General features: G+C 36.7%; 1 protein-coding gene across 1 annotated transcript in view; it reads right to left on the bottom strand.

Moving 5' to 3' along the window:
• LOC121858348 (ras GTPase-activating protein 3-like) overlaps window positions 1-14,239 on the bottom strand; it is a 40,888-nt gene that overhangs the window by 20,407 nt on the left and 6,242 nt on the right. Inside the window, exons 5-12 of the mRNA XM_042354772.1 lie at window positions 11,671-11,827; window positions 10,694-10,881; window positions 10,413-10,566; window positions 6,402-6,550; window positions 5,654-5,855; window positions 3,705-3,816; window positions 1,345-1,451; window positions 657-818 (exon numbers count right to left, since the gene is read on the bottom strand). Coding sequence (XP_042210706.1) covers window positions 657-818; window positions 1,345-1,451; window positions 3,705-3,816; window positions 5,654-5,855; window positions 6,402-6,550; window positions 10,413-10,566; window positions 10,694-10,881; window positions 11,671-11,827 — 1,231 coding nt within the window. The remainder of the gene's footprint in view (window positions 1-656; window positions 819-1,344; window positions 1,452-3,704; window positions 3,817-5,653; window positions 5,856-6,401; window positions 6,551-10,412; window positions 10,567-10,693; window positions 10,882-11,670; window positions 11,828-14,239) is intronic.

Consider the following 14,239-nt stretch of genomic DNA (forward strand, 5'->3'; position numbering starts at 1 on the left):
TCATAATGCATGGCTATTAGGGACCAGGCAATCAAAGGTTGGCCTAGCAAGGGGAGAGGTAAGGAGATGTAGCGACAGTGGTTGGCGACCTGCCAAGTCCACACACACACACACGTTCATTAGTCCGGGTTTTACTTGGGCCCCACACGGGAGAATGCACGTGTTCACACGGACGTGTTTTTCATGCTTCAGTTCACCTGTATATGACAAAAATAATCACAGGCACTTCCAGCCCCTACCATGTTCATTATATAAAAATTTCTAGAACACTCGGTGTATTTTGGAAGAACAAGTACAGGCATGGGGTGAGTGTCTCTCGCACGTGAATTTTCATGCGCTTTCTGTCCCATTGAACTTCATTAATTTCTAAACCTCATGGGTCTGTATGAGCGAAAAAAACATACACACAAAAACAAGCAATCATGTGTGATGCGGGCCTTACGTCATAACATAAAGCTGCGGTTAGCTCACCCAGTTTGAAATATTACTGTAGGCCATCATCATTTTTCATATGCGAATGAGAGGGGTATACCTTGCGAATATCGATTAGGGGTGTTAAAATATCAATTGTAAATAAGCAAAATTGCAATTAACAGGGTTGCAAATAGCGAGGTATTCCTGTATTACTAATAAGTAAAGTTATAAAGATAACTTACCGTGCGCATCCCTTCAACGTGCTTATCTGTAACACAATAACCGAAGACCTCTCGCATGTATATCTCTCTAAAGTTTGGATGAGACGTTCGAGAGCTAACCAGATTCCCAACACTTTGAACTGTTTTACTTAACAAAGTAAGTGTTCGGTGTGTTGCAGGATCCTGAAATAGTTGAAAGAAATCATTAATAGAATGTAATTATAAAAATTAAAATAATAATAACAACACCAAGAATGAAGGAGGATAAGAAGTGAGACGATTATTTTCTCTTGTGATAGACCACACCCACAAGGTGAGCTTTTTCAGGAAAGAATTAAGATAAAATAATATTTTAACTCTAATATATCATTTCCTGAACTTATAAAACAAGTGTATGCTGCTATTACAACTGAAATTTTCCACTTAGAAATCCAACTAATCATAAGTGAAAATAAAGATGTGCCAGTCAATATACTATACATGACATAAGTAACAGAGTTAAAGGATAAAGTCAATTTTATCAAATGATGCTTTTCTCAACTTGGATTACCGGTATGGATTTCCAATGTTTCCTGTACTTCATCTGATCCATACAATGGCTGCTAGATATTAACTTTTTGTTTCATTGTATGTCCAGGTTTGCAATAGTAAAATTACGTTGTTTCATGAACACAAAACAAAAATTACATAAAATAAATAAATATCTTACAATCTGTTCTGTGGTGAGGTCAAAGAGCTTTGGGTGAAGAATAGCTGGTGCAAAGAATCTGAGGAAGACGAAGCCAGATATGACAGAATACCTGACTTCTCTCTCATCTGTTGAAGAAAAATATAAATTTTGAGTTATTTACCATCTGATTTCAGCAACTAATATTTTTCACAGCTATTAATAAATGCAATGCCTTCCATATCAATCAATTCATCTAAGTATATTAAAAAAGTACTGAATCAAAAGTTTGAGTAAAAATTCCTTTTTGTTAAATTGATCTAAACTAGGGGTCTGCAACCATAATAAGAGAGGGACCTGTGCAAGGCTACGACTACTGATCAACCTGTAAATGAGAGCTAGTGTAAACCACTCAATAACAGGAAAGGCTAGCAACATGTGGAACTGCTCCCACTTGACTTAGCATTGTGTGGTCATTAATGTTATTTATAATAAATGTAGTTTTCCAACTTCTCTGAAATGTTTTAAAGCAAATTACATAATATTAATAATTTGATGCTAATTGAAAAGAATCAAATATATCCATTAGTATGTGTATTGGGTCATGAATATCAGCCTGCCATAAAAGGACACCATATTCAGACTCCAGCCCATCCTCCTATCACCAATAGCTTACCTGAGAGTTCCATAAAAAAAAAAAAAAAAATAAATAGTAAAATAAAATAAATAAATAAATACACATATATTGCACAGACTTGTAACACAAGCTGGGAATGCAATCCTAATATGCGGTACAACATTCTAAGCATAATTTATGTTTTGCCCTATGTATTTACAGTAACCCCCCTATAACTCGGAACATATGGGGCTCAAGGCCTTGCCGAGCTATCCCAAATTCCGACTCATTGAGGCACTTTCCCCCTCCTATAAAAATACAACAATAAACAGTTATCGACCCACCCACATATGTGTACATGTAATTACTAAATGTAAAAGAGTAACACTTACCAGAACTGCAGGCAAAGAATGAAGCATCATAGTAGGTGACACTGCCGAGTTATATGAAATTCCGAGTTATGAAATGCCAAATAATTGAGGGTTCCTATCCTTGCCTAATATATACTATGTTGTAACTGCAAAAGTAACTCCTTACACCTCCCCCATCCCTCTAGAACCAAACACCCTCCTCAAATCCCATATCCCACCACCAACTTACACACTGACCCTCATCATCCCCTGGACCGCTTCTCTCCTTCACTTGTGAATGCTTCAGATTCATGAGTCGATACTCTTGGGTTCACACCTCACGGACGAACAATGCTGACAGTAACAGTTGGAAAAGTCCCAAACTCTACATATGAACGATTCCTGCTCCTACTCAAGATTTTGTCCATGATGTAACATGTTTGGACAGGGTCCAAAAAATAATTTGAACTTTAAATTCTATTGTACATTGATATGTATGTTAAGCATTTGTAAATATATATGGTTTAAAGATCATAGCAGTTTAATTTTTTTCCTTCATAAATGACCATGTCTAAACATCATTTAACAATGCTCTCCTGGATGGGCTTTGCCTGAATGATTCCGCAGGTGAGCAGTTGCTTGCTCTCCTTCATTTTGATCATGTACAACAATCCAGGGTAAACTATATCTCAAGCATGGTTGTGAAGAGAGAGTACAAAAGCAGAACATATCAAGAATAAATACCAACAAATGTTGAAATATATTGGTGTGCATCAGCTCTTATTTCTGGCCAACCTGCATTATAAAGAAAGAAGGAAAGAGCGAAAGAATCATTTGAATCATTATATCAAATTAACTGAAAATCAAAAAGCAAATGTTCTCTCAGTAAGATTCAGTGCAGTGAAGCACATGCATGGAACTGCTCTAACCCATCCAGAGCCACTACATCTTTTAGACATATCCAACTACAGGTATGTGTGTAAATAAAATTGTCAAGACTATTTCAGAAGTGAGGAACAAAAGTTTCATTGGCAAGAGAAAAAATAATCCAATAAGTTTTCTTAAAGGTGGTGAAGACTAAGCAATCTTACTGTTTTCTTAGTGTTACAAGCTCTTTCCCACTACATTACCTATAATGCAGGATGGCTAGAATTAAAAGCTTTAGAAACTCCATCATTTGCCTTTTCTAACTACCTTACCAAATGTTTTATGCTATCAAGTCCTACTTCCGCTTTAGGAATTCATCTTGACATCAACACAAATCTAACAGTGGCTCTCCCACTCTAGGAGTCCCAGCAGGTTTTTAATAAAGGACTGTATATATTTTGTACACTATATGAGGAGCATCCTGCATGAATGAATGCAGGGAAAGCAAGTATAGATAACAAATATAATCCTGAACTTAAAAACATCAAAATCATACCCTTCTTACATACTTGGAAAATATGTGTTGGCTAGTTCCTTAAGTTCTGAGAATATTTGGCACATAACTGGTGGGCAACTGAGTGCAGAGTTGATGATGGCCTTCAAGATGAGGCTAATATACTCCTGTGAATTATAAGAAATTAATAGTAGAAACTGTTTTTGAATGCATTTCAAAGCAGTAAATACAACACTACAACACAGCATATATTTTAGTAAGACAGTAATGGTATGAGTATGAAAGTAAAAAAAAAATATACAGTACATGTAGACAAACCTTCATATTCATTCAATTCCAATTTGCACTTTATTATATATGCAGTAATAATGCCATTAGTTGGAATAATTGGTGCAGAAATGTTTTAGGAATGAGATTCCTGGATATGGAGAAAAATTTTCTCTTGACCAGAAAAAATTGCACATCCCTGGAATTTTTCTGGGTACAGTACAGGGGAATGTTTTCTGAGAGTTTAAACTACTCATTTCACAAGTACAGACACTATTGCAATCCCTGAAATTTTCCAGGTACTGTAGTGTACAGCATATACAGTCAATAAAATTAGCAAAAAAAACAACCTCCACTCCACCTTCGGTGGCGTACATTGCGAGTGTCGTATAATCACCTCAAGACTCGACTGCCTCATGATAATTTAATAATTAATAAGTACTGTACTTTACTAACATGTATTATGTGGTTCTGTTTTTAATAAACAGGTATACAGGTATTATAATGCAGCAATAATGAATGCCACACGAAACACTTTCTACTTCGAATGATTCTCGTATCACTCTCCTATTATATCAAGCCACAACCACAAGCAAAAAAGTGTATAAACTTTTATCCATAACGTGTTCTAAGGGTTTTTTACGGGCATTAGCCCACCTGGGCACAAATCACTGACCCACATTGGGGCCTGGGGGCGAAAATATAACAACAACAACAACAACAACAACAACAACAACAATAATAATAATAATAATAATAATAATAATAATAATAATAATAATAATAATAATAATAATAATAATATTAATAATAATAATAATATTAATACTCCTGGGAGCTCCCAGTTCACCTAGCTGTAAATGGGTACCTAAGTTTACAACTTGGGGAAGTGAATCGGCTACTTGTGCAATTAACCAGGCCGTTCACATATATTTATTATTTGGGTTTAAGTAACGAAACCCAAACTGTAGTTCCTGGTTTTATTATAAAAAGGATTGTATCTATAATTCCTGAGTGTAGATCGACCGTAAGTTCCACTGTATAGGAGTGAATGAGAAAAGGACGGCGTTTATGTATTATAAACGTTAGGTCACGTCCTTACGATATAACTTTCTGTGAGCGACTACTCGAGTAAGGGCCTCGCTGTGCGGGCTTACAGATATGCTGACAATGGGTCTCTACCCTCCTGGAAGAGTTGCCCTCTCACGTGTACAACTCATGTCTTACTCATAGACATTGGAAAGTTACAGGGTGGTGAATCTGAATATAATATCAGATGTATTGACCCATTTATATAATATGTTCTGTTGATGAGACAGGGGCCCATTACAGAAGTGAAGGCAGTCGAGTGCAGTACCAGCCATGCTGCCTCCTTGTGTACCGAAGACTAAGTATACAGTGTGTTGTACCCACACTGTCCTTAAAGGGCAGTCATGCCTATGGAACCCACTTTCACTTTTTCATGTCTCATATAGTCAGCTTGGTTAATTTTGGTTGCATAAGGTGTCTGAAAAACAGCTTCTACAAGCAGATGTATCCTACATTTAAAGTACCAAGTCTATGGAAAAATCAGGTTTATTTTTATTTCACTTTAAGTAAACATCCCTTTCATATACAGTAGCAAGGACTACCTGTACTTGAGTGAAATGCAACATGAGTAAAACTACTTGACATTTAAAGATCTCTAGAGATGACCAGTGGTCTCAAAATAAAGTAATTATTTAAAAATTTACAAACCTTAAGATTAGTTAGGTTAATTTCTCGACTCTCTCCCTGTTGCAACTTGGTGGGGTCAATTTCACAAGGCTTTCTTTCCCTGAAGATCAAATCTAGTGTTGGCTTAAGTGTTGAACGTAGGTAGTGATGACCAACAAGCTTCATCAGTTCATCAATACACTTTGAAACAAGTGTATTTCCACGAAATATTGTATTTGTGTCCCTGTAACAGAAACAATGCATAACTGAGTACCTATATGTACAAAATCTTAATTACTTAGTCCCACTGCCTACAACACATACAATGAATTTTCCCTATTCAGTAGAATAACAATGGAACAAAATCAATGCAAAGTGAACAGAAGTGGATCAGTTAAAAAAAAATGTTCTAGTAATTTTATTTTTAGCTTAAAATTATATAAGGCATTTATCTTTATTATATTTATTACTTTACTGTTGAAAGCAATTCATGAACAGTGTGAAGAATGGAAATTACTGTACGGTACGTCAAATACCTGTATACATGTATATTGTATCATATATTTGTTTACCTTACTGTAAGTTTCAACAAGACTACTGTACATAGAGGAAAATTTACCAATTAGATAAAAGGTCTTAAAAATCATGCTTAGCAACATGAGAGAGAAAGATATCTTAAGATTTATAGCTTCAGCTCCTTCGATAGTCAAGTATATATAGATCAAGTAAAATTTACAAAATTTGTTCCTTGAACAAACAAAACTTTAGCCTTAGAGCAAAATCTACTTACGTGACCTTTGATATTTCATGACGTGCAAAGGCAGAGACAAAAGCCACTACTTGGCCATGATGCAAGAAAACACGAGTAAGGGGCTGCACAACATCCTGCTTCTGAGGTACCACTTCACCCAGTAGCCACGACACAGACGATGTGATGGGCTGTAAATAAAAAAAAAAAAAATGTGCAACCTTGATATTCATGCTAGACATACATTTATATAACCATTGCACAGCCTTTCTTGAACCTTCCTTCTCGTCCTATTTAACTAAATTATCTGCAAAACTTTTTATGCTTTTTATTTGATAACTACAGTTACCAAACAATCTCTCCTTCTTTTTGTAATATTTATTCCTCCTCCATTTTTTAAGGGGTGGAACATGGTAAAAAAAAATTAAATAAAAAAATAATATTGCCCTCACTCATACCTTCAGTTGAGTTCCTAGAAAAGGCTGGTATAAGTGACAATGGTAAACACAAAGATATGATTCAATAGTAAGAGATGGCAATAAAGAAATCTGGTTGGTAAAAGGTAAACCATGTCAAAGTCAATTTGGTTATTGTGGAGCTCATATAATGAAGGCAACTTGTAAAGGAAAGTGCTGCAAGACAAGCATGGAAAGTTATGAGATATAACCAAGAAAATAAGCAGATATACCCACTAAACTAACAGACCCTAGGCCTGCATATACAGTTAGGTATGCAAAGTGAATTCTTGGTTTCCACATTACTTCACAATGCTTAAAGCTAATCACTATGCATAATTCAGTATGTTGATAATACATGGGTTTACATCCATTCCACAAGCATTTTTGCACAAAATAAAAGTAGCTATTCCACTAATTTTCAACACTCTCCTCTTTCGTAATACAAAAAAGCTGTTCTTACAATTTATCCAAAGGTCACCAACTTTTATCATATACTGTACACCTCAGTGGCACATTCTTTATGAATGAAAGTCTTGTTATACAGTGATATTATATTACCTAAGAGTTGTTGTTCCACAAGAGTGGCTATTTAATAAGGTTTCTATAAATGTAATGGGAACAAATGCATGCAATTCATAAACTGCATTCACTTGTCGAGAGGCTATGTAGACCAGCGGCGGCTCTCCCTCAGCTGGACAAAACTAGTCCACATTATTATTTTTAAAGTTTCTAAATAACCCAACAGTCCACTTTCAGTTAGTTTTTTTTTCACTTGGGAAAGTTATTCAGTTTTCTGTTTTACTTGAAATAATAATCGGATCATACAAATAAAAATATTTACTAATTATTTAAATGTTCAGCAATAGGATCATCGGCAACTTAACAGAGGTCCAGAGTTGTGCATGATGTCTTGACATTTTTTAACTATACTTTATTTCTAAATTACTGTAGATCACACTGAAAGCTTAATATTCTTTTGCCGTAAGTATTTTTGCATCCATTATTTAATGATTTATAATACCTGTAGATACTTTGTCAGATGCCACTGATATAATTTAAGAAATTAAGTGAAGCTGTAATTTAGATTCTTAATTAAATCGCAACTAGCCAAACATAAACAGTAGGAAATAGGCAGTATATAGCCTGGTGGCCTAGTCAATAGATTGGCGTTATGTTCAGTAACTAATCAGTGATGGTAAACTGCCCCCGTTAAAATCACGAATGATCAAGATTTTGAAAAATTAAGTGACGATGTGTTACGTGAGCCGAGATGAAAATGTTGTAGTTTGTGCACGTTTACTGAGCAAAAAACAATCCTCGGAGAGCTGAATTTCAATATAAGTAAATATTTCTTGACAGCAAAATGATTTGAGGCAAGATATTTAAATTTTAGTATACTGTACAGGGGCTCCCCTACTTACGAAGTGGTTAGGTTCTTGAGGTTTGTTCGTAAGTCCAACATTACTCTTATCAATACTGAATACTGTATACAGCATTGTAAAAAAGGGTTGTACAGGCAGCTATATACCCCAAATAATACTCGACAGTATTTCTTACCAGCCTTAAACGGTATTTTAATGTATGAATAGCATGTATAGTAATAATAAATAAACACTCACCATGTTTAGCCTTTAAGTATTCAAAGAGATTTATGGCCTTCCGCTGAATTAGGCTTATGGGCATGCAGTGCTGATGCTGGTCTTCCAACCACACACTCAAAAGTTTTTCCATCTGCGATCACCGAGCCTCTTTTCTTACTAATGATCGTGGAATGCATTGGCACAGAACCTATCACATGTTACATAATGGGCTCTTTGTCCTTCAAAATTGTCCCAACAGTCGAACGATTCATCCCAAAAGCATTTGCTATGCTTAGCATTTTCTCACCTCTTTCACAACACTTTATAATGTCCACCTTAGTAATCAACGTAATAGTGCGACGCTTCTTACTATCATCATCACCACTGGCATCACTCTTACGCTTCTGAGACATGTAGGGGTCAATAATATTCGTCAAAGCCACAAATAACACCGTGAGGCAGCAGAGGAACACAACAACAACGACGCTACGGATACAGGGCGACGCTGAACAGCCAATGCCATCTATCGCGCGGCGATTAAACTTACAACCCAGCGCAGTTTTCAAACAGGCAATTGGACATATGGACGGGTGTGTTCGTATCTCCGAAAGTTCGTAACTCGAATGTTCGTAAGTAGGGGAGCTCCGGTACGTAGTTTCTTATGTGTTTATAAAAGCATGACAACTATTATTTAGAGAAAGGCCATATGCTACTTGATATTTGATTTGATAACTGATTATGTGGGTGTATCATCAGTACAACCACAGTACACCACTGGTATACCTCTTACCATTCAGTAATGACTATACCAAACCGACTCCACATATTTTCCCTATGCAGTATCCCCTCTTCTAACGGGCTCCCAAGTTCTATCTTTCCACTACATCTCTAGTCTTCTGTATCACCAGTCTTTTTGTATCACACTGATGTACTGTAATAGGTATCCTGAAGGAGTTGCCAACTTGTAGTGACAGACTATCAGTATACAAACAACTTTGCAACTGGGCCAAATCAAAGGAAGTTTGTGATTGGTCGAGTCATGCTGGATAAATGTGTACACGGGAGGTGAAAAAACAACAAATGCCACTTATTGCTTTAACTTTTTTTTTCCACTATGTACAGTAACTAAAACATTTTTTTTCATTATGTACTCTTAAGTTATTAATGTGCTTTACATGCAAATTTAAATTTCCTGGCTTCAGTTACCCTTCATCCAGCTAGTCGGCTGCATTGATAATTCTGTTCAAGACCCTGGTTGCAAAGCTAATGTGAACCTCCAGAGTATAGGTACTAAACACTCAAAACAAACACTTTAGTCACAATTCCTACATTGATAATTTTAATTAGGTTATATGATTATCACAGTATGGAGTGAATACAGCTGAGATAAGCCCTTCAGGTGCTACTAAAAATGCGGAAGAGCTGCCGTGTTTTTTAAGCATACACAATTAGGCAGAGAAATTGTAAGTTTGAAGTTATCATCTGGCTTCTATTAACACAGTCAGGCAATGATTCGAACCATCCTTGTAAATTTATAAATACAATATTCCCGTCTATGCAGCAAAGCATTCTTTGAAAAAAAAAAGAATAAAAATTACTTACCTGCTCTTGTACTGTATATACAATACATTATACACACCCAACCTATACTCTTCCATTTATTTCTACAAACATACTGATTATTTATCTACAACCCAAAATACTATTTCCTTCAATAACTGGTTTACGGGGATCTCTTTGCGCTGAAGAAAATCATCTGGCATTGACCAGATGAAATATTAAAGGTGGCATCCTGTAGTGGAGATAGTTTATTAACCCCTTAGGAGGGTGTCTGAGCTGAGTAAAATTATCTGGCATTAACCGGATGAAAAATTAAAGGTCACATCCTGCAATGAAGGGGTTAACAAATGTGCTGGACTGCAGATTAGAAGCGGACTGCTTATTTTTACCTAAAATATGGTTAACCTTTAGAAATCTATTCTTCAGTATCTTTTCCTCTCTTCAGTCAAACTTACCTCAATCCCAGTGCTTTGAAGGATGAGGTTTCGTAGAGAATCATAAGACTGACTAGAGAAAACATGATCGGAGGTATAATGAAGGTTTAGCCTCAGGGTTCCAAGGTCTCCCCTTTGGTGCTTTCCTGCTGAATCTCTTGGCTGAAGAAAATACCTGAAGAAAACCAAGTATGTATGAACAAAACTTTAAAAAAACAAATTTGGTTATAGCTGTACCTAATAATCTTTAATCATTCATTTCTTTGGCTCATATATTTGCCCTACACAACAAATACACTCACCAAGCATTGTTTTCATCACCGGGCAGCATATCATTGAGGGGAATCTTGACTTCCCCAAGAAAAACATTCCCAAACACGCCTGGAGAATCATGCCACAGAGCAACTCGAACTTCTTGGAAGCCAGCATCCTCATCTACTAAACTGTACATGTTCTCTCGATCCTGACTCCCACTTCTTTGGCTACTTTGCTGCAATTAAAAGAAATATACAGTTGAACCTCAATAAATCGGACTAATTGTGGCAGACCCCAGTCCGAAAAAAGCAAATACTGTATATGGGAGAGGTGATATAAAACTGTTCATCTGAACTGTTTAAAGAAAATCATTTGTTTTTACATTATCACCGCACTTCAACAACTAAGGTCTTCAAGCATATTACACGGTTATTAAAAGACTTACATTAACAATGTATGGTTGTAGACAACTGTTTTCACCGAGATAATTGTTATTTACTGTAGTGTTATATGTAAGTAACCAAAGAATTTGTCTTATGGATAAAGAAAAAACTGCATACTGTACAGTACTATAAAGAGAAAAATAAGAAGTGAAGGAGTATATTGTGTGTGGAAGACGAATGTATATCTGGGACCAGCAGGCAGAGGGGAAGGGCCGAAGGTAAGTGGGTGGGTGGCCCCCTTCCCCTCTCTCCCTCCAGATACCTTTAACATGTCTTGATGACAAAATGCAATGGAGTTTCATTGAAATAAAGTTGTTTGGTATACTGTACTATAAAGATGCACTACAAATGTTATGTATTAAATTTAGATTTGAATAACATATCTTCACCACTTTTTCTTCTCACTATTCCTACTCAAAGGCTTGGCTGTGAATTCAGGCATGATCCAAGTTATCTCTTTTACTTTGTGAGAGGTGAATCAAGGGGTACAGAAATCTAAAAAACAAAAGGGGAGAGAGAAAAAATACTGAAGGAGAGGAAGGCATAAATATGGAAAGAGACAGAAAGGTTTCACATCTTACCTCAAATATGAATACTTCATCAAACCTTGGTGATATGGTTTTCTTCTTAACCTTTGTTCTCTTGGATTCTTGTTTCTTATTTGTGTAGAGCATTGTAACTATTGCAAAAGGATCACATGAACCACTGTTTATTGCCAAGTCACTACATTCTTGAATTCTGAAAGAAAAACAATGAATTGATAAGGGATATTCCATCTTTTTTTTTTTGGAAAGAGATTAGCCCACCCAGGCACAGGTCAATGACCCACAACGGGGCCTAGGGGCCAAAAATTAAGAACAGAAAGAAATTAAAAGTAGAAAAGGAAAAGGTTATATTAATCTATAAAGCGAAGATGCCGGAAGACCAGCTTTTTAAAGTGAGACATTGTATGAATATGGAACCACAGAAGAAGGCAGAGCATTCCACAGTTTGGCTTTGTGAGGAAAGAAGGATGCACTATAATGGGTTATTCTAATGTGACCGACATCCACAGGGAAAAGGTGGGCACTGCGGACAAGACGTGTGTTATGAGCCCACGGCCTTGCCGGCGGTACACAGGATGCCAGATCCACTGAACATTGCCATTGAAGTACCTGTAAAAAGAGAGAGTGAAGCAACATTGGGGCAAAGAGAAAGGGAAGAAAGATTGTCAACTAAAGGAGGAGAGTTAATAAGACAAAATGCCTTTGATTCCACCCTGTCTAACAGTTGGACAGAAGAAGAGCCACCCCAGATATGAGAGCAGTACTCCAAGTAAGGAAGATTGAATCCCTTATACATTTGAAGCAACTGCTCAGGAGTGAAGTAGCTATGGCATCTATACAGCATTCCCAACTTTCGGGAGGCAGCTTTAGCAATGTTGAGGATGTGTGGCTTCTATGATATATTAGAGGAAATGGCGATGCCTAGCATATCTATTTTAGAATATGGCAGAATGATAGCGTCCTGAAATGTGATTGGTGGAGATCATATAATTTGGAAAGTGTAATTGGTAAATACTGAGTTTTATTATTATTGAATTTAACCAAGTTTCTACCTCCCCATTCGGAGATGCTGCACAGATCCGCACTGATAGATGATATCAGCTCTAGGAACAGATCTAGTTTGAGAGTTAGGGGGAAGGGAAAAATGTGAAGAAGAGTAAAGAGTAGAATCACCAGCGTAAGAATGGACAGAATTAGTTGTAGTGTGAAGTAAATCATCAATAAAAAGAAGGAAGAGAGTAGATGAAAGAACAGAACCCTGTGGGACACCACTATTGGTAGAGAGAGAGCGAGAGATTGATCCCTCGACAGCAACTGCAATAGATCGGTTCCCAAGAAAGCTAGAGATTAGAGAACAAAGTGGGGGAGAGAAACTATAAGAGGGAAGTTTAGAAAGCAAGGACTTGTGCCATACCCTGTCAAATGTTTTGAAAATGTCGAGGGCCACGAAGAAAGTTTCCCCATAATCCAAAGAGAGGATGACCAAAGATGGCTGCAATAGGAGAGCAGATCACCAGTAGATCTCGCCTGGCAAAAGTCATACTGGTAATCTGACAAAAGAGAATGGCGTTCAAAGTGACGGAGAGTCAGTACAAGAAGACCCATGCAGTGTATCCTTAAAGTATATGGATTGCCAACCCAGGTTACCATTTATGGCAAGAAACTGCAAAAGTCACAGCCACAGCAGACTGTTCAACCTGGTCTTCCTTAGTCATTCATCAGCCATGTTGTATTTTTAGTAACAAATCTTGGTCCAGCTAAACTTCAAAATAAAGTCATTGGGAGGAAAGAGGGTTTATGAGTCTTTAGTGTTTTTTTACATAAATAAAGCACAAGGAGAGATAGGACACAAGCTGCTGTCAAATCTAGTCACAAAGGCATCCTCAATCCAAATTGGTTAAAAATAGAATCTCTTGTATCAAACAATCATATATTCATGTCAGTCCAAGGATACTTATGCATCTGCTATCAGGTAGAAAAAAAGGAAGCACCAGAAAAAATCCATACTACTGTGACCCACACCCTAGGAGTGTTGGCAGGTGGTAACTAAATAGCTACATTATGACAGTAAGGCTTGAAATCAAACTCCCATTGCTCACCTAATAGTCAAATCCTAACTTAACCTAACTAGAATGGACATTAGGGCCATTTTTCTTACATATATGATCACTTTGTGATGTTCCTTTGAACAAGAACCCATCAAACACAGCCTGGTTGCCTGGGTTAGACATCTGCCTAGACATTGAAATATTAGAAGCAACACAAGTAAACGAGTATATTACCTGCTGCCTTCTGTTATATTAGGGGTCGTGCTCCTAGAGGAGGCTGGTAATAAGCAAAAACTATATAAACAAAGATAGCTTTCCAAACATTGATCTCCCCTTTGACAAATATTGTGTTCTGTATTAAGTTTTCATGCCTGCAGTACTGCAAATTTTATTGCATTACATAATGAATGAGTATATTGCACATGTGGCTGATAGGGAGTATGTTATACTGTACTGATGTCAGAGCTCCCAAACAGATGGTTGTTTCATTGTCGTGAAATTATGAAAAATGAGGTAAAAATGGGGCTTGAGCTGTGCAGTATAGTTTTAATGTTTAA

Source organism: Homarus americanus, unplaced genomic scaffold (assembly GCF_018991925.1).
Source record: "Homarus americanus isolate GMGI-L3 unplaced genomic scaffold, GMGI_Hamer_2.0 scaffold57980, whole genome shotgun sequence".
NCBI classification, from domain to species: Eukaryota; Metazoa; Arthropoda; class Malacostraca; order Decapoda; family Nephropidae; genus Homarus; species Homarus americanus.